Source organism: Anoplopoma fimbria, chromosome 23, assembly GCF_027596085.1.
Source record: "Anoplopoma fimbria isolate UVic2021 breed Golden Eagle Sablefish chromosome 23, Afim_UVic_2022, whole genome shotgun sequence".
Taxonomy (NCBI): Eukaryota; Metazoa; Chordata; class Actinopteri; order Perciformes; family Anoplopomatidae; genus Anoplopoma; species Anoplopoma fimbria.
The window spans coordinates 19,926,360-19,947,588 of record NC_072471.1 but is presented as its reverse complement, the minus strand read 5'-3'; the positions used below and the strand labels follow the sequence as shown (position 1 = coordinate 19,947,588).

The 21,229-nt window shown below is 41.2% G+C and overlaps 1 protein-coding gene across 1 annotated transcript; it reads right to left on the bottom strand.

Moving 5' to 3' along the window:
• Positions 1–606: 606 nt before the first annotated feature.
• Positions 607–20,933, bottom strand: mkrn1 (makorin, ring finger protein, 1). Its single transcript, XM_054624728.1, has 8 exons — positions 20,721–20,933; positions 19,854–19,985; positions 15,176–15,357; positions 13,565–13,788; positions 5,539–5,753; positions 4,106–4,216; positions 3,807–3,951; positions 607–2,448 (listed from the first exon to the last, which is right to left on the bottom strand). The coding sequence occupies exons 1-8, from the start codon at positions 20,792–20,794 to the stop codon at positions 2,236–2,238; spliced, it is 1,296 nt and encodes a 431-aa protein (XP_054480703.1). The 5' UTR covers positions 20,795–20,933; the 3' UTR covers positions 607–2,235.
• Positions 20,934–21,229: the final 296 nt, after the last annotated feature.

Below are 21,229 nucleotides of genomic sequence, written 5' to 3'. Positions count from 1 at the left end.
CATTTTATTACACATAACTTAATTTCTGAACTTATTTGTTTGGTTTTCTTTGTATGTATGGATTACTTGGGTTGTTACCGACATCTGGTGAACATTTCATGTCAATAGCACCTTTAGAAATATATTTACTGAGAAAAATGGTGACGTGTTCAATACTTATTTTACCCACTGTATATATATATATATATAATATATATATATATAAATATATATATAAATATATATACACACACACACACACACAATATATATAGATACATACATACATATATAAACATACATATATATACATATATAGATACATACATACATAGATACATACATATACACATACATACATATACACACATATACAATATATATACGGAAATGTATATCTCATTTCATTCATGTCATTCAACATATACAAACAACCGTGTATATTTTCTACGATCACAACTCTCGCCATCTACCTGACTATCATACAGGAGACATGTAGTGTATCTAGGGGATCAAACCGCAGATCCTCTGATATACATACATGCACACACACACACACACCGAAATGTAACACATCACTATATGTTGTTCACACACTGATCGCTATCTATCTAGTCTATCTAGAGGAGCCGGGATGGAACCGCCGTGATTTAATCAGACAAGACAACAGACAAACGTATTTAGACTCCCCACAGTACAGAGATTGATAATAAACTTTAATTTCAAGTTAAGATGGATGGCTGTGGAACATAGAAAACACACATTTCAGTATAAACATATGCATTCAAAGGGAGTTTAACAGGTTGAGACCAGCTATCAGGAGTCTGTGGCTGAGCGTCTCGGCAGCCTTCACACTGGTGTTGTGGGGAATGAAAAGTCCCTCAGCTCTGTGACTCTGCACTGCTTAAGAGTTATTAGAGTCCACTCTCTATAGCCTGGTTCTGAAGAAGGGCTTGGTTCCACAGGTGTTTCTGGATGCTTAGTAAGTTTTAAATAAAGTTATTTATTATGTCTAATTGACCGCTGTATGAAGAACACAGGCAGTTGGTTCTTTAGTTTGATCACAGAAAAACAAAAAGTATCTTTAAAATCTGATTTATAACTTTAGTTAAATTGCACAGTAAATTCATTATTCATTCTAAAGGCTGAACGTTTCGTAGACTAGTCCGTGTGTGAGGAGAAAGAGAGGGAGGAGGGAGTAGATGAAGGTGAGGGCCACTTAGCAATCTACCCCAAGTTATGGATTGTTATATAATGTATCAGGATCCTCAATTGCCATCTTTGTAACCCAGACACATCAGTAACTGAGCGGCTCATAGAATGTGTTACTGAAGACTGGGACTGCTTCAGCGCCACAACTGTTTGCTAGAAGATATATAGAGGCGAGTACCATTTTGCTCTGTAGTATATCTGCAGTATAGCTCCAGCAACAAGTGGCAGCATTGAGGAGCACTATTTGGGCTCAAATCGGTGTGCTGGAGTAATTTTGATCTTTTCCATAACTTATGTTACGGGCTGCTCAGTCACTGAAATGTCTGAGTTACAAAAAGGACTTTTCACGGTCAGGGCTTGGGTCACCCTGTTCTGAACAGCCACAAACCTTACAAAAGTTCCATTGTCTGGGCTTTGATGGACAGTTTGTGTTTCAATATGATCTAAATGCCTCATGACAGACTTTCTAACCTTAACACAGTTAATACTTTTCAGTACAACATGAACATGATTATGGTGAATGTATTTAACATCAGCACAATATATTGGCTATCAGCCGCTTTAATAAAGAAAAAAAAAAAAGCATATGTAAAGTCTTACAACATGCCCATCACGATTACAGTAAATGGTGCTGAGTAAGTAAGAGGGTCTCAGAAGTAAGTATTAACACCTGGGTAGCTGATTTACAAGTCAAACCCACACCCACAAATAAACTTAACAATGTTTATTAGCAATATTTGAAGAAAGTTATTATTTGTTAAATCTTATATTGAGTTCTTTTTGTCATTTTATTATTTTTTTCCTTTTAATAGAATTGCACAAGATAGACAAGGATAGTTGTCTAGAAAATGTTTAGCACGAGCGCACTGACTTGTTGGACTTTTTTTTATTTTTTTAAATCTTTTAAAAGTTCATTTATTAATGGCCTGCTTCAAAGCACTGCCACAATACAGGGGTTGGGGAAAAGCTACTGTCCATCACTCGCACAAGACAGTCCATTCTAGTGTCTAGAATACATGGGGTGGGGGGGGGGGGGGGTTGCTGCTATAGGTAAATCTCATAGAAATCATCCAGCTCCTCGTGAAACAAGTCCCATTCGTCCTCTGAATCAGTCACCTCGTCATCGGTTCCTGCTGCGAGGAGCATGAGGAGCATCTCGCTCAGCTCAAACGTCACCATCTCCTCGTCCTCGTTGTCAAAGGAGTCGGTGCTTTCCCGTTCGTCGAAGATGTCCCACAGCGGTGTTCGTCTTGAGTTCTGGGAGCAGAACAGGGGAAAAGAGTGTCATTCTCAAAGAAGACTGTTTTCTGAGGACAATAAAAGTCTTAGAGGAAAAATATAGGAAATGTCAGAAATGACAAAGATTATGTTACTCACAGTCAAAATTATGATACCAATTTCAGACTTAAAGGTTCAGTGTGTAGGATTTAGTGGCATCTAGAGGTGAAGTTGCAGATTGCAAACCAAATGAATCCCCCTACACTCTCTCCTCCCTTTCAAAGACTGTGGTAACGTGCGCCACAAAAATCCAAAACATGGAAACAGCGTTAGCCTTGATCAGAGGTCGTCCACAAAAACACGACTTTAGGAACAACGTAAACCAGACAGCATTTGGTTTTGCAATTTTTTTTCCAAATTTGTCAGAGATTCTTAGTTTCAAGTGCTTATACACTAATGAAAACATAGCTATGAGTATTATATTCCACTTCAGCTAGTTGATCCCCCTCAAACCTAAACTAGTTTAAGATCTTTTGGTGCCAGTAGAAGGATTCTTCTTTTGAGCCTTTTAATTCAATTCAATTCAATTCAGTTTATTTTGTATAGCCCAGAATACGAGGACCACAAATTACAAATTTGCCTAAGGCCAGAGGGCTTTACCCAATCTGTGCACATAAAATAATAAATCAAACTGCGATATTAATCACATTTTTCAAATAACGCACTCACAATATCAAAATTGTTGGCTCCCAGTCGGGGCCATCAGAGCAGTTAAGCTCTGCTCATCTCCTGGTCAGAGGAGGAGCAGCTGCAGAGCTCTACACCTTGCACTGGCGCTCTGACTGCAGGTCTGAGGCAGCAACAAGCCGGATCTGGGTCTGTCTGAGGCGGGCTGCTCGCTGCCGGAGGCCCGGCTCTAATTGGAGCTGAAGGAATTTCTGGTGAACCTGAATGATTTTGTCTGATTTTCAAGAATGGGACCCTGTGGTACAGATGACAAGCATCAAGTATAACTATATAAAATTAGCCAATCTACTTCCTGAAGGTCTTGTTTACGTATGTAGGACATGGAGAGGTAAATAAATAAATAGAAAGAAAAGCGGTCTGATTTGAGAAACTAACATTGTGTTTTGTTCCACAGCTGATCACCATTTCTCAGTTCATTTATCATTTGCTTTGTTGTGATGTTGAACTGGATTGCACTATAATATCAGGTGTTCCCGAGTTTGAGTCAACACTTAAACTACTCATTTTATTAGCAAAGCAGCATCTATCCCGGTGTTGTTGCTGTTGTTTTTAGCAGAGTGACAAATGGTGACAATCTTGGTAGCATTTGATTTTTTTTGTATACTTGCTGATGAAATGAAAGGATTTAAGGAGAGTGTGTGAACTCTTACCCGATTCCTGCTGTTGGATCCAGCCTGTCTTCGCTGAGGTTGCGCTTCCTCCAGCCGTCCATCAGGAAAGGCGTGTTTATAGAAGCAATTTGAGCCAAAAGGACACGTTCCACGACCCTCGTCAAAGTATCGACACGGTTTAGTCCTGCAGAAGACAATAATAGATGTTTTCTCAGTGGAGCTTTTCAAATGAACACAGAGGTTTTTTTGGGTGTAGAAATAAGGCTTCAGTCCAGCAGAGATACATATTTTAGGTATTTAAGCAAGTTTTTCCTCAGCATAGGAAATGATCTGTGTACCCCATGCCGTCCTTGTATTTCTGGATGAGTTTCTGCTTGTCCTCCTTATCCTCCACCCAGTACTCGCTTGGGATGACAAAGTTGGATGTGATCCGACACTCTGGGCAAGACCTGCAAAGAAAAACAACCTGGGTGGAAACAGTCCTAGAACATTGTAGTCGTTCACAAGTACTGTTGAAGATTAGTTGTGTGGTCCCTGGGATTGGGCCTGTGTGGCATCCTGACCTCAACATTTTATTAAGAACACAACCTGTTATCAGTGTTCTATGTTATTATCATTAATAAGATTGTAAAGGATTATTTTGGGCTCAATTAAGAAGGGTGTAGCTGCAGAGCTCCTAGTTCGGGCCCACCTCCTCCGTCAGACACCTTCCTTTCTGAGCTAACGACATTTGCATAGCTTGCAAATTAGCAAACTCATAAGGTTATTCGCTGCTTCACAAAGTCTAACTTTATAAGAGAGAGAAAAAAAAACTTACCTAGAAGTTTTCTGCTTTTTTCTGTGCGTATCAATACAATGTGTGCATACATTTATTTAGACAGTCTTCCTTTTCTCCCCACAGCTACAAACATTCCAGAAGTGAGGTTTTCCATAGGTTCACAAATGCTGATGTACAACAACTGGTTTGGAAATTATTTCTGGATATGCATTCACAAAATCTTACTGATCCTTATTTGAGCCTAAAATGTACCTCAGTGAGAAAATGTTCACATAAAAATAGATTGAAAAAAGAACATGGTATGTTTCCTTGAATACACAGATGCCATTAGTCATTCAAACTGTTAATCGCATCTCGCATTCCAGATTGGCTTATCTTGCATGCAGCGCTATCTGTAACATTGTTTCTGTCGAGATGGGATGCCTGGAAGTATTGCATGTGTCTTCATTTCACATCGGTAATCCAGCACACATGGAAGAAATGAGCTTTAACTAATGTCACCATAGTAAGTTCCTGCACATACAGTTCAGGTAATTGGCTTTATAAATAGGAATACAATATAAAATAAATGAAAAGTCCTTACTGGTTTTCATAATAAGGCCCGTCCATTTCCAAATTTTAAAACTGAAATATCATCAGCTCAATACAGCTGATGTAACAAGGTTAGATAACAGTAATGACATTCTTAACAGATTAATCAATGGAAATATTGTATAGTTGAGTTTTGTTTTTTTGTTCTATATTTATCGTGGAGACAGACATTTGCAGTCTTAAACTAGCTGTAGATTAAATAACCTTGTGTTTTGTACCCATCACATATATATCACAACTTTTTTAGTCATTGGCTTTGATGTTCTATAGATTACAACATTTGACAATCTTCTAAAAAAACCTACCAGAGATACAGATTTAAAATAATTTAACATTGAGCCGTATTAGATGGAACCAACGGCCACTTCCAAAACCCTACTTTGCCATGTATTAGTGACTCACTTGATGATTTTGCTCTCAAACTGCTTGGCACTCCTCCACTTGCGAATGCACTTTAGACAGTAGCAATGGCTGCAGTTGGAGAGGATGCCAAAACGGCGCTCGCTCGGGTTGGCCTTCTCAAACACCACTTCCATACACACACCACACATCATGTCTTTGCTGCGTTGGATAGCAAATGAAATCTCCATGTCCTTCTCATGGGCCTCGATGCATGCCTAAGAGAGGGAAGAGTTAAACCAACACACCACAACCTTTTCTCCTGGGCTCTATTAAACTAAGGCCCTTAGATAATGTAGCAGAAGAACTGCAGGATCTACCAGCTGAGAGAATACCAAGGTGTTCACTATAAATTCCTGAGCTGTGGTCAAACATGAGTAACAGCCACTTATTGATTTTAAATGAGACCACTTCACTGGCGCAGCTGTGGTCCTGGCTCAAGTTTTGCTCCAATGCAACTCAATGTCCCCCATTAACAGACTGCAATGGCTAATCAAATACGTGTAAGATCTTATTCCCAGTACATGACTTCGTAATGGGAACTTTCCAGACGTTATAAATGTATGTGCCATGTTTTGGTATCTGATAAACCCTTCAAACTGACGGATGTATAACTTAAACTGGACTTTTCTTGATCATATTTCATTGTCTCACTAGTACCCGATGGTGCTGACACTTTTTAAAATATGAATATTCAATCATCTGGGTTTGTAGATTAATGCAGGTGATATGCAGCGTGAGTTCAACCTGGACAATTCTATCAGCTGTACACTGATAGCAACATGTGCAAATTAAATGACAGAGCTTGAAGACCTACGCCACAACATCAACAGAGATAGTTGTGTGTGACGAGGGCAGTGTGTCGGAATTAATGTCTCCACAAAAATGGGTTTTCCATACAATTTTTTTCCCCATTATATAAAAATGTAAACAAAATCCACAAGTAAAAAAAACAAGATTTACAAATATATTTCTGATGCACAATTAACTATTTCTTGTTTTAAAATAATGTAATAGAAATCCGCAAATATACGTATTTAAATGGATTTGAAATTTTATATTTATCTATTTATTTGTATAAAACATATATCAATGTTCTTACATTTATATGCAAACTGTTGAACCTGCATTTACAAACTGCTCGTCATGTGTGAACTCCAATGCATTTGTTTGTTGTTTTTTTAGACTCCCTGACACCACACTCTTCACAAATGCACTTTTTTTTTTTAACTGGGAATTATCTGTAGCCAATCAGATGTCTCCCCAATTTTTAACCAATCACACAAGTGTGCCCCTGAGGGGGTATACACTAACGTCATGAGGTGGGAACCTTGGAATGGGGTTGGCAGGAATCTCCTCGAAACAGCTCAGATAGCCAACTTGTGTTGAAACGACAAAACGAGGATAACACAAGATCTCCAAAAGAATCCAAACAAAGTGACACAGCAACTGGATTGTTGGTTTGTGCTATATTGACCACAATAATGTGATATGGTTGTAATGACTACTAATGCTTTTTGGACCTCATTGAAAGGGTCCTTTTCTAGGCTTTGTATCGTGCATGCACAGTAACTCACCGAAAGGGATCATGGCCAAATAAAGTGAACTAAAGCTACCTCTGCGTCCGCCTCTACAATACACTACAGAAACTGGCAAAGAGAATAAAACTGTACGTTTCCTCTCAGGGAAGGAGAGACATTCGGTGTCAGTACTAATGAGTACGATGGCCCTGTTTGGAAGAATTGTCAAGTTAAAGCCAGAAAATAAACAATTGTCAGCGTACAAATAGTGAATGGAACAGTTCTCCGAAGCTAAAGACATAGCCAAAGATAAGCAAGTAGCCACGCTGCTCAGCGTAATTGGTGCGGCTACTTATGGGCTATTGAGAAATCTGGTGCAGCCTCGAAAGCCAAAAGATAAGACATCTAACAAAATAGTGGCCGTTCTGAAAGAACATTATAAACCAAAGCCTTTATTGGTAGCAGAAAGGTTTCGTTTTAACGGGTTTAACCAAAAAGCTAACCAGCCCGTAGCCCAGTATGTGACTGAGTTGAAACGATGCACAGCTAACTGCGGGTTCAGCGCCAACCTAGACTTATCACTACAAGATTGGTTCATCAGTAGAAGAAGGAACGAGCCCTGCCAGAGGAGACTGCTCTCTGAAAATGATCTCACTTTTATCAAGGTTTTTGAGATTGCTCTCAACATGGAGACCGCCACCAGAGACGCACAACGCAGTAAAAGTGTCTGGGCGGCAAGTGTTCACAAGGTGAGGCCGCAGTGAACAAGGAACTGCTACAGGTGCAATGATCACAAAAAAAAATCACCAGCCAAATGAGTGCCGTTTCAAAGAGACTAAATGCCAAAACTGTGGCAAGACTTGGCATATTAATAAAAGGCATGTTGGTCCAGGGCAGAGGAAAGACAAAGATACAGTGGGGGAAATAATATATAATGAATTGCCGATTTTGTAAGTTTGCCCACTGACAAAGAAATGAACGATCTATAATTGTTATGGTAGGTTTATTTTAACAGTGAGAGACAGAATATAAAAAAAATAATCCAGAAAATCACATTATATAAAAGTTATAAATTGATTTGCATTTGATCGAGTGAAATAAGTATTTGAGCCCCTACCAACCAGCAAGAATTCTGGCTCCCACAGACCGGTTAGATTAGTCCTTTCACTTTAAGAAAGTACTCCGAATCTCAACTCGTTACCTGTATGAAAGACATCTGTCCACAGAATCAATCAATCAGATTCCAACTTCTCCACCATGGGCAAGACCAAAGAGCTGTCCAAGGACGTCGGGGCAAAGATTGTAGACCTGCACAAGGCTGGAATGGGCTACAAGACCATCGGAAAGCAGCTTGGTGAGAAGGAGACAACTGTTGGTGCGATTATTCGGAAATGGAAGAAACACAAAATGACCATCAATCGCCCTCGGTCTGGGGCTCCACGCAAGATCTCGCCTCGTGGGGTATCGATGATCATGAGAAAGGTGAGGGATCAGCCCAGAACTACACAGGAGGAACTTGTTAATGATCTCAAGACAGCTGGGACCACAGTCACCAAGAAAACCATTGGTAACACACTACGCCGTAATGGATTAAAATCCTGCAGCGCCTGCAAGGTCCCCCTGCTCAAGAAGGCACATGTACAGGCCCGTCTGAAGTTTGCCAATGAACAACTGAATGATTCAGAGAAGGCTTGGGAGAAGGTAATGTGGTCAGATGAGACCAAAATCGAGCTATTTGGCATCAACTCAACTCGCCGTGTTTGGAGGAAGAGAAATGCTGATTATAACCCCAAGAACACCATCCCCACCGTCAAGCATGGAGGTGGAAACATTATGCTTTGGGGGTGTTTCTCTGCTAAGGGGACAGGACGACTTCACCGCATCAAGGGGAGGATGGACGGGGCCATGTACCGTGAAATCTTGGGCGACAACCTCCTTACCTCAGCCAGGACACTGAAAATGGGTCGTGGATGGGTCTTCCAGCACGACAATGACCCAAAACATACGGCCAAGGCAACAAAGGAGTGGCTCAAGAAGAAGCACATTAAGGTCATGGAGTGGCCTAGCCAGTCTCCGGACCTTAATCCCATAGAAAATCTGTGGAGGGAGCTGAAGCTTAGAGTTGCCAAGCGACAGCCTCGAAACCTTCAGGATTTGGAGAAGATCTGCAAAGAGGAGTGGACCAAAATCCCTCCTGAGATGTGCGCAAACCTGGTGACCAACTACAAGAAGCGTCTGACCTCTGTGCTTGTGCTTTTGTTAGGGGATCAAATACTTATTTCACTCGATCAAATGCAATCAATTTATAACTTTTATATAATGTGATTTTCTGGATTTTTTTTTTTGATATTCTGTCTCTCAATGTTAAAATAAAGCTACCATAACAATTATAGATCGTTCATTTCTTTGTCAGTGGGCAAACTTACAAAATCGGCAAGGGATCAAATAATTATTTCCCCCACTGTACACAAAATATGTGGAAGCTGAAGAAGACACTGAATTGGGTGTGTTCACTATTTTCACTGTCACAAGTGAAGACGCTGACCTGTACAAAGAAATAGTCTCTGTAGCTGATGTGAATTTAGAGATGCAAATAGATACTGGAAGGAGCATCATTTTAAGGGGTACATACATGCAGAAATTCACACATTTGCCACTGCAGATAACTAAAGTTAAGCTTAGAGCTTATAACAGAGATCACATTCCTGTTTTGGGGCAGATTACAGCCAAGGTGGTTTATGAGGGTCAGTGAACAGTGAACTTGCCACTTTAATTTGTTAAGAGGAATGAATCAACACTGTGTGGCAGATATTGGCTTATGAAACTAAGCCATGGGCTGATTATATTGTCAGCGTATGACTACCACATTGTCTATCGCAAATCAGAAGAGCACAGTAATGCTGATGGACTTTCCTGCTGTCCTTTGCTGGAGAACAGCACACAGAAACAGCCATGCCTTCAGCTCGAGTTCACTCACTGCTGGGAGAGCATTTACAAGGAGCACCACTCAAAGCAACAGAAGCTGCAAGGTAGACCCACACCAACAGTAAGTTTTCACGAGTGTACAAAGTATGTCATGGAGGCCTGGCCCACTCAGGTTGAGGAAAACTGAGGTGTTTTTCACAAAGAGAAATTAGTTGTCCATAGAGCAAGGTTGGGTCCTATGGAAGACAAGAGTCATTGTACCGTCAAAGTTGAGAAGAGCCGTGTTAAAAGAGATTCACTCTGGGCACCAAGGCATAGTGAAAACAAAAGCCTTAGCTTGCAAGTATGTTGGTGGCCAAACCTTGACTCTGACATGGAGTAGATTTGCAAGGAATATGAGACATACCAGCTGGACCAAAAGATGCCACAGCAGGTTGCAATTCACCCATAGGAGTTTCCGGGTGAGTCCTGGAAGAGACTGCATATAGACTTTGTTAAACCTTTCCTGAACCAAATGTTCATGACTGTGGTGGATTCAAATAAAAAGTGGTTGAAAGTGTTCCGCATATCAAAGATCACCTCTCAAGCTACCATAACCAAGCTCAGGAACCTGTTTGCCTCTTACGGTCGCCTGAACAAATTGTGACAGACAACCCGACCACATTCACATCTGCAGAGTTACAGACTTTTGTGAAGCAGAATGGAATGAATTCTGCACACAACAAATGCACCAGGAACTCCAGCAACAACAGGTTTGACAGATATGTCCAGATATTCAAAGTAGTTATGAAAAATGTTGCTCACACTTCCTGAGCATTGAGGACAAGATCTCCCTGTTCCTGTTGCAATATTGAACTACACCTAACTGCACATTCCCCAGCTAAACTGTTTATACACAGACAGGTCTGGACAAGGCTGGATTTCCTAAAGCCTTGAACCAAGAAGAAGGTGCTTCAAGGACAGTTCAACAAAAAGAACACCATGAACACTGCTGACAGGTTCTTTAATGTGGACGATAACGTGTACCTGTGCAGCACTGTGGCAGGGAAATGACAGCTGGATTCCAGGGTTGGGTGTGACGTACAAAGTCGGAGAGCGAGACTCCGACACAGTGCACAGACGGCATGGAGACCAGCTGCAATTCAAGCCATTGCTGAACCTGATACAGTTGTCACTGAATCACAGGCTGAACGGTGTGATGGTAAAGACTGCAGCAGTTCTAAGGAAATTGTTGACTCTAACATGCAGACACATGAGCTCCTGGAGCCCGAACCCGTGGCTCTGAGGCGTTCAAACCAAGTGACTAAACCACCAGAGCGATATATGCCATAAGACTGTATACCCCTACAGCAGACTGTTACCTTTAACATATATAATAATAGTAATTAATAATTATCAGCTTTATTGGTCATGTACATAAATACATACATATACATGAAATTTCCCTTCTGCATTTAACCCATCCCTGAGGATCAGTGGGCTGCTAAGAAGCGCAAAGGGAGCATCTTGGGGTTAAGTGTCTTGCTCAAGGACATCTCGGCATGGGGACTGTAGATGACAGGGTTCAAATCGATGAACTTGTGGTTGCGGGACGAGCACTCTACCCCATGAGCCACAGCCGCCCAATATATATTTGAAAGGACAACCTGAACACACATAAAGGAAAGTCGAAAGACGACAAATATTGTGTTTACTAAGGCCATATGTTTTTTGTTAAAAGTAATAGACAACTTTTGTTTAGTTATAGAAAAAATGTTGATTAATATTTCCAGTATTATTTTTGGAATGCTTTGTCATTCTCAGTTAATATAGGAAATAATGTGGTATATTGACCACAATAATGTTACAATAATAATAATAATAATAATTAGTTGTAATGAGTACTAAGGCTTTTTGGACCTCAGTGAACACTGTCCTTTTCTAGGTTTTGTAGCAAGCATGCGCAGTAACTCACCGAAGGTATCGTGGCCGAATAAAGTGAACTAACGCTACCTCTGCTTCCAACTCGTCAATACACGACAAGGTTACATCCACGGTGTTGGAGAAAAGACCATCATCTGGCAAACAAACATACAGCTATGCTATTGTTAGCCAACGTCTGCTAATGCTGGAGAGACAGCCAGTGCGATGAACGATAGTAGCAGACAAGTGGCAAATATTGTGTTGACACGCTTAGCTATACGCTTGTTTGCCAAGTAATATTTGTGTTTGTCAGCTGAATTATTCTGGCATACTGTGTATAAAAATTTAGTTTTGGTTTCAGATAAAGTTGAGGGTTGCAGCACTATAGCACTTATGGATGGGTCACAAATATCCCCTGGCAAACAAACGGTAGCTAGCGTTAGCTAGCTGTGATATTATTAATATATCAAACTGATACAAGCCGGTCATGTCTTCTTTGAAAAAATAGTCAGTTGTAACATCAACACTGCAAGCCAAGGCATTTATTCCTTATGACAACTTTTAGTAAGTAGGTTAGCAACTTGCTAAGCTAATGTAAAATAGTAAAGTAAACACGCCGGGTGCCAGCTGTACTCCAACAGCGTAGATGTAACCTTCATTGCGGTTGCTGTATCCTTTTGTTTGTATCCTTTTGGGATCTTCAATAGACTGCACATCACGTTACTGACTTATCTGCCCACCTTTACTTGTTTCAACACTAAGTCGGTGTGCAAAGGACAAGTTTGGACCAAAGCTTAAGCCAACGATGCTTCCTCCTTTCAATTTCCTCCCCGTTCCCAGCGTGCGAGTATGACAGAGTCTACAATCGTGGGGGTGCGCCTAACGTTAAACTCCAAATGAAAACGTATTTATTTTTGAAAATACGTACTTATTCGTTACCAAAGTGAAATAACGTGTGGAGGCTAGAGATGTTCTGAGGCAATCCTAACTGGGAACCTCCACTGAAAGAGAGTTGTGAGAGGCATGTAATCACTTTGATATCCAATCCCAACTGACTCAATTTACAGTTTTTTTTTTTTAATGTATTTTCTTTCCCCGCCCACCGTAATGAGGGAGTAATGATCAATCAATAAAAGAGACGGTTAATAAGTTTAAAACACAAATACAGTGGGATATTTGTGTGATTGAAACAGCTGTCTATGCAGAGTATGCTTCACCACCTGGAGGCTCTCAGTCAGTCGCGCCTCTCACTTTGAGGGAAATGTAAATGGGTCTGTTCCATGATAAATCAAAAACGCTTTCAGTGGGGATGGGCCATTTGGATCAGTATCAGTAATAAAACTGGATCAAATGCTGACCCCTTTACTGTATTCTACTGTGCTTTGTCCACCTAGGCCTACTGGTGTTACAGGGAGCAAAATACACACGTTCACTATTGAGTTCTTTATCAAATCTAGCAAGGAGGCCTGTACAAAACATTTAGGTAACAGCTTCTCATGTTAAGCCAGTGTTGACTGTTGCTTTCACTGGTTAAAAAGACAAACGGCATTCAAACCAGGGAAAGCAACAAGTTGACGGCGTATCAGCTGTTACCAACTCTCTAGTAATTCCAGAATATTTCAGGAAAAGTGAAACAGTGAACGCACAACCCGGCATGGTTAAGTTGTTTCTGTAACCCTTACCTTAGTGTGCACAGAGCGCTGGGCGTTGTTGGTGGGGTGGAGCACCTGGAGGCCGCACATGTCACACACGTCGCCATGGAGATAGGCACAGTTGATTCCGTAACGGCATTCTCCAACGGCTGCATATGGACAGAGCTGCTTTCTCAGCGCTTTGTTGTCCTGCGATGCCTCACTGTCAAACTCCTCAATGAGAGGGACAGAGCTCTCAGGCTTCACCGGCTCAGCTGGACATGGAAATATGTTGACTTTATTTCGTGTCACAAAACTTTTTATGCTTTATGCTGCTTACAAATGCCTTCTTTTGTAAATGAGCCCTAAACTTAACCAACCTTTAAACTTGAACTTATAAAGGTAACTTTTCAGCCCTATTTTTCCCATGTTTTTGTGCCCAACTGACTAATGGAGACAATCATTTTTTTGAATGGTCCAGTATTGAGGGAGAACGCAATAAGTGGCAGCGGCAAAACGAGCTGGCGAGAGCAATTGCGCAGCGCAAATGTAACACTACGTCCACTAAAAGTGCTTGTTTTTGCCATTGACAGCCTCTGATTGTTATCATAAGTGTCTGACAGCATAATGTAAAGTGCCCTACAGAGAAATAAAACTTTTATCTTACATTTCACTTGATCCTGTCTGTTTGTTACTGTGTCAATGTCTCACTCAAGGAGAAGTATCGTTGTGAAATCTGAATATCGGCCCGCAAAATACTTCTGTAGTCGTAGGGTCAGCTATATCGGTTACCTCTGGCTTAAATAAATCTGGGCAGCCATCGGATTAAAAGACCTGATCAACATTGTCAAAATCAGCAAAATATTAAGCCATGATATTGAAAATCTTTTAGATGCCACTAAGCTAATGTTTTCTGTACTGATTTCAGAACAAGAAAGAAGCAGAAATCAACGTTGTCACACTATCAGCAAAACCAAAAAACAAGCACTTTTATTGGATGTAAATGACAGTGCCAAATTGTCCCAATGTGATTATACTGCATCATGTTTAGCGTCTGCATGCTGTACCAATTTCAGAAATTGTTGTCTCTGTTAGTCAGTCAGACACAAAAACATGTGTAAATAGGGTCTAGGTCTAAGTTACCTTTTAACAAAGTCATAACTTGAGCTGCTCTGCATTTTCAGACCACATGACAGTGGAAGAACCCCATAACCCACAGTGGGAGCTGTTGTTCAGTTGGCTGCTAGAGACCAAACAAACAAAGAGAAGCCAACATAAAATTATAACTTGGGAGAAAAATCAAATCCTCTTAAAAATGTTTGGCCCATATCAGAGGCTGAATGACAGAGTTCAGATAAGCTTAAATCAACTCAGCCAAATGGACAAAATTGAAACTGGGGGGCTTTCAACTATTATTATCATAGACACTTTATAAGTTCACAACTATTGTGTAACCCGATTGGCCACATGCGTCTGCCAATAAAATACATTGGAGCTTAAAAATGTGGGCTGTTGTGCCTCAATGTCACACATGCCTACGTGCCTAAGATTCAGTGTTGATTCATCACAATTATTACTATGGAGGTATGAAAGACCATCCCATTAAGTGTTCAGCTGTGAGTATCAATATCACACTTGATGTAATCAATGCTAGTGACTCACCCCGTCCACAGTACGGCTGTCCTGGAACGAACTCAGCAGCGTTGACCCAGTCTTGTGCCCCTGAACCGGGTGTTGGCCCACTGGGTTCTGGGTCTGACGAGCCGGTCAGCGAGACAGAGGGCAGCGGCAGTGTCTGTGGGGTTGGCAACTCCTCGTTCTTTACTGGTTTACAGTGTTGAAACCTGAGGAGGCACACAGGACCAGGATTGTTACAGTTTACATGATCTACTGCCCAACAGCACTAATGCAGGGAAGATAGAACCAGAGCAAGGAACTTATAGTTCCATGTTACCCAACTAGAGAGCTGCGCTCCCTCAATGCAGGGTTACTTGTGGTTCCTAGAGTATATAAAAGCAGGATGGGAGCCAGAGCCTTCAGTTATCAGGCTCCTCTTCTGTGGAACCAGGTTCCAGTTTCAGTCCGGGGGGCAGACACACTCATCACTTTTAAGAGTAGGCTTTAGACCTTCCTTTTTGATAGTGCTTATAGTTAGGGCTGGTTCAGGTTCGCCTTGGTCCAGCCCCTAGATGTGCTGCTATATGCCTAGATAGCCGGGGGACTACCTAGGATACACTGAGCTCCTCTCTCCTCTTCTCTCCCTCCATCTTTATGTATTAATCTCCTATTTGTGCACATTACTGATTTTGCTTCTTCCCCGGAGTCCCTGTGCTTTCTCGCCTTGCAGGTTCCCATGAATCGGGGTTATATCTGGACTGTCATCGTGCCTCGTGCTGTGGCCCTGCTGACACCCACTGCTACTAGCATTATTATTATTATTAGTCACATTACTATTACTATTCCCTGTACCATTACTCATATTGGCTTTGCTTCCACCCTGAAGCCCTTTTTGCTTTCTCGCCTCGCATGAATCGTTGTGGTACCTGGACCGTGGTCGTGCCTCCTGCTGTGACCCGGCTGACACCCACTGCTACTTCCATTATTATTATTAGTCACATTCCCTATATCATTATTTTAATTCTACTATAGTCATTACTGCTTTTCCTTCGTTACTCTGCTTACTGCTGCGATTATATGAATAATTTATGTCATATACATTGAATGTGTTGCAACTCTGTTATGTTGTTCATTCTGTACACATGACATCTATTGCATTCTGTCCATCCTGGGAGAAGGATCCCTCCTCTGTCACTCTCCCATAGGTTTCTTCTTTTTTTCTCCCTGTTAAAGGTTTTGTTTTTTTAGGGGAGTTTTTCCTGTGCCAATTTGAGGGTTCCGGGATAGAGGATGTCGCATGTGTACAGATTGTAAAGCCCTCTGAGGCAAATTTGTAATTTTGCGCTATACAAAATAAACTGAATTGAACAGGAAAATATACAGCTATAAAGGGACAAGTTAAAATACAAAACAGTCAAACCCAAGTGATAATGAACAATAAAAAAAATGATAAATTATAATAAATAATTGAATGGATAAATGGAGTATAATGAACTCAAGTTTTTCAGAAGCAAATTCACATTATTCAAGGACGTTGCCAATATTTAATGTTATGTCTCTGGCTGACACTGTATCTGCTTCTCTAGACAGCATCTTTACTACTTGTTACAATTAACCATGTCACTAGGGCTGTCGCCATGAAGGTATTTCCTCTGCATCGATAATGATTGGCTCAAAAGTGCGATATGCATTATTAGCGCCATTTTTATTTTTGCAAATTAGGTGCAATAAGAATGGCTTCACACCTTTTCTCCTTCATAAAAAAAAGGATTAAGCCTATAGCCAAGGCTAGATATAAATTGTCAAACAAAAGTGAATAAAGCAAAAAGGGCTGAATATTTATAGTAAAAAAGGAAAGTCTACATTACCAGATAATCTTGGCAGAACGCCGGACTAGAATTCTCCTTTGATTGTTGGGAAGTAAATCTGTTCTGGGACTTTGGTCTGTCCGATGTTCCGTCCAGATTATCCGGTAATGTAAGGGGTGGTAACTGTTCTCAGACTCGTCGGGGCAGCTTAAATTAATTTCAAACATGTTTGATATGTCGGCGTTAAACGTAGTCAACAAGACAACACTGATCAGCCACTGCACCTGTGTAATGTTTGTACAGTGAGACTGAAGTAACAGCCCCGAAGGACAGTATGGCCTAAAATGTATATCACATTTGTATAATTTTGAAGCACACACTTCTAGGTATATCAAGGTACATTTTTTCTGCTTAAATGTCAATATAAATGCTTTTGATTGGGTAGAGCACTGGTGTGGCAAATGCATGGCATAATTTCAACCGTCCTGAAGTCAATGTAAACCGTCAAAAACTTTTGAAATTTTAACTTTTTTACTTTATTATGTTCTATTGAGGTTATATCTGTGCAGAAAACATTCAGAAAACGAAGCTAAATAACAATGCTATCACCATGTGTTTATCTTGTTGAATTAAGTTTTGGCCCAAAAACTTAAATAAATACAGGGGATGCTTTCACAGCAGAATACATTTTTTTTAGATGGAATTAGCTCTAAACAGCTTAAAATATATCCTTCAAACTACTGATGCCAAAATATTTTCAAATCAAATCATTTATTTCCTAATCATTTGAGTGAATAGCCAACAATGTAGCTTGTCGTAGGGCAGGACAGCTTGTGCACACACACAGCCATACAAAAGGAACACCTGCCCAATCTTTCATCCATTATGGTAAGCTCAATCAGAACACTGTTAACCAGTCTGTTCCCAGACAGCCACTGGGAGCCCTGGATGATTGGGGAGGGGAGGAGGGCTGCTGGATTTCTGCATACATAAATGAGAAAGGAGGATGCTGCAGCAGAATGAACCTGAGGAACCCAGCAACAGCACAGGAGGGGGGTGGCTAGCTCAGGGAAAGAGAGCGGGAGGGAAACGGAGAGCATTATGCAATTGGCATGCAGGCTGCAATGCACTTTGTCTGGCCCTGAGGGCTGCAGAAGAGAGGTAGAGAGACACAGACACTCTGAGTGAGAGAGCTAGACGGAGCCCATAACAATAGACAGAGCCCAGGGAATTCAGCCATAATAAACCCCCACAGTGAGAGCTTTTCTCTAGACTCTAAATACAGGGTGCACAGCCCAATGGGACCAGAGACATTATGAGGACACCCACCACACTGCAGCTCCATCACAAGGATGGAAGAATGTGCCTTATCAACACACAACAGCAGCAGCTCAGTGCTATATACACCCAACCAAAGGCAATAAGCAGACTATTAAAAGAAAATGATCAAGTATGCAAGTAACTAAAGCCCCCCTGCTGCTACTGCTGCTGGGCTTGGCATCCCAGTGCCTCTAACTATGGGGATGCTCCTGAAGCTAGACATGGAGCAGACACTGTCTGTACAAGCTGGCTGCTGCTGTCTGGGTATATTCAAGCTAGGCAACAGACTGGGACCCTTATCCGCTTCTCAAAGTACCATATTGCTGCATGTTCCAGCCCATTTTTTACAAATAAAATACTGCTGTATAAAAATCTGCTCGCATAGATGGTACAGTTAAGATATGCTGAAAACAAATTGGACCATCTTTAACTGTCAAAAGGTTTATTAAATTCAACATACTGTCCTTTGAAAACACTAAGCTCTTCTATAAAATGGTTGCATAATGTTTACTCCATATTATGTATGGATTCAAAATGGGGTTTTTTTTAATGTGGAAATTAATGTGATAGTGGAAAATCAAGTGACTAATATCCAAACTGAATTCCAATAGTCTGCAGCCAAACTCATACTTATGACATGATTTAGATTTATTTCAATACATTATTTCAATGATATACTATGTCTAGAGTCTAAAAAAACCTAAATTTTTATATTGGTCAATTTTCAATTAGCCAATGAATAAGTACTACTTTTGATAATTGATTATCAAATCAGTTTTTGATTATTAGATGGAAAAGTCATCACTTAAAGCAAAAATTCACTGGTTTCAACCTCTCAAATGTGAATATGTGCTGGTTATCCAAGTCCTCTAGGATAGTAAACCTTTGAATTACTCACTTGTTTTTCATTTTATAAACAAAACAAGTAATGATGATTATGAAAAGAATCATGAGTTGCAGCCCATTGGTATGGTCCTTTAAGATAAAAACACTTCCACACATCATATTTAGACACAGACTGAACGATTTTCCCAAATACAGTCAGCCCAGTGCACATGCCCTATGCATGTATTTGAATCGTTGTCCTTTTCATCTCAACAAAGACCGGTGGTGAAAAAAACAGGAGTTGGAATATGCTGGCAGGCATGTTATACATACACCAGCTCCACAAATCACTCAAACGCATATTGTATAGTAACAATTGTATCCTGCAGAGCAATCCTGAAATGCCACAGACAAGTGATTCTGGTTCCTCGTTGGACTTTCAAGGAGCTGACACAGATACAGACCAACACGTTGCCATCAGGAAGCAGCAGTCTCAGGTGTCTGATCCACTTGAGAAGCAGGCTGCAACACACTGACAAGCCCTGCCAGCAAAATTGCTGTGCTGTCATTTGGCTGAGGGCAAGGCCTGTTTTAGAAAGGAAGTTATGATGCAGCTTAACTGACAACCGGGAACACTTTCTGAAGTTGTGGCAGCTGACTAAGAACACGCCAGTTCACTACAAAAATGAGCCAAACCTTATTAATTGCATCTACATTGGAATAATATGTTGTATTTCTCATTAAAACCTATATTTCCGGTGTGACTGTACCTGCAGCGGTCCCCAAACACACAGCTTCCCTTCTGAAAGAACTTGCACATCATGGCTGCCGGTTTGCTGCTGGTCAGGTCGTGGGAATATCGACAGTTGTCTCCTTCTTTGCATAGACCATGCATGAAATACCTGGAAAAACAAAAGAGTAAGTCGTCGAGTAAATAGACACTTTCCAGTCATAGGCCTACTGGCGTTTACATCTGAACGGGAAACATTTGTTCATTTTCAAATCCGTAAGTATACCAACTTAACTTTACGTTGAAAGCTACGTTTAAACGCTGGATCTAAGAGACAACCGTCGTCTTTCACTTTCACATGGGTAACGCATGAAGCTCCTCTTAGCCTGGTCCCACCGGACAACAGACTCATAACTTCAGCTCAGGTCTGGATGCGGCACCGAGCAGCTGCTGTGGAGACTAGGTCACCAACTAGGTCCAGGTGACCCGCTGGTACCAACGCTGAATAGTGTTATAAGTCAAAGATGACCCAGTACCTGAGAACAGCTCACAACTAGTCAGCATGAACGTTAAGGGTTATCACACTGTTGAATAGTCCAACATGTTAGTCTGGCTTTAATGCTAGCCGAGTTAATCGTTGAAATGTTGGCTTGCAAGCTAACCTCCCACAGCAGTCTGCTATGAGACAACAACACAGTGAACAACAACACAGTGAACACAACACAGTGAACACAGTGAACACAGTGAGCACAACACGGCGCTGTAGTAAAGCTAGCTAAACAGCTGAGCCGAGCTTCACATGACGCTGGTGTCAGTCGCCAGCCAGCCACCGCGAAACGGCAGTTTTTGTCTCAAACATCGGACGGTCTTATCGTGGACACTTGAACAGTCCCGTCTGTTGTCTTACCTGCAGGTAACGTGCTTGGTCCAGCCTACTGTTCGTGGTGCTGCCGCCGTAGACGCTGCTGCTGCCTCCGCCATTGCTGTTTATGTTGAGAAGCTACAGCCGGATGTTCCGGACGGCTCCGCTCCGGCTCGGCTTCTTTCGCATATGTACGGTTAGGGTCGGAATATCCCGAGCACTGTACCGGTACTGTCCACTGCGGGGCACCAGTGCACACACAGTATAAAAAAATAGAAAATAAAAAACACTGAAGTATCTCCAGGCTTTAAAAAACCCGCAAGAGTGGCTTCCGTTTGTTTACAATCACAGATCTTCTATATTGCTCAGCATTGTGAGATGCTCCACTGCGATGGTCTGCTGTTGTCTGGGGATATTAAGCCTACCCTGATTTGAAAAATTAAACAAAATATTAAAAAAAATCTCAACATTGTTTGGTTAAACTATCAATTTCATCCAACATAACTGTGGACAGTTTTGCCATTTGATTCTCGATGGAAATATGTATATTGGTC

Coding starts and splice junctions, on each gene's coding strand:
- mkrn1 (XM_054624728.1), bottom strand. CDS start 20,794: ATGGCGGAGGCAGCAGCAGCGTCTACGGCGGCAGCACCACGAACAGTA. Junction 15,358..19,853: donor GTGTTTGGGGACCGCTGCAG/GTACAGTCACAC, acceptor GTGCCTCCTCAG/GTTTCAACACTGTAAACCAG. Junction 3,952..4,105: donor AAATACAAGGACGGCATGGG/GTACACAGATCA, acceptor TGTCTTCTGCAG/GACTAAACCGTGTCGATACT.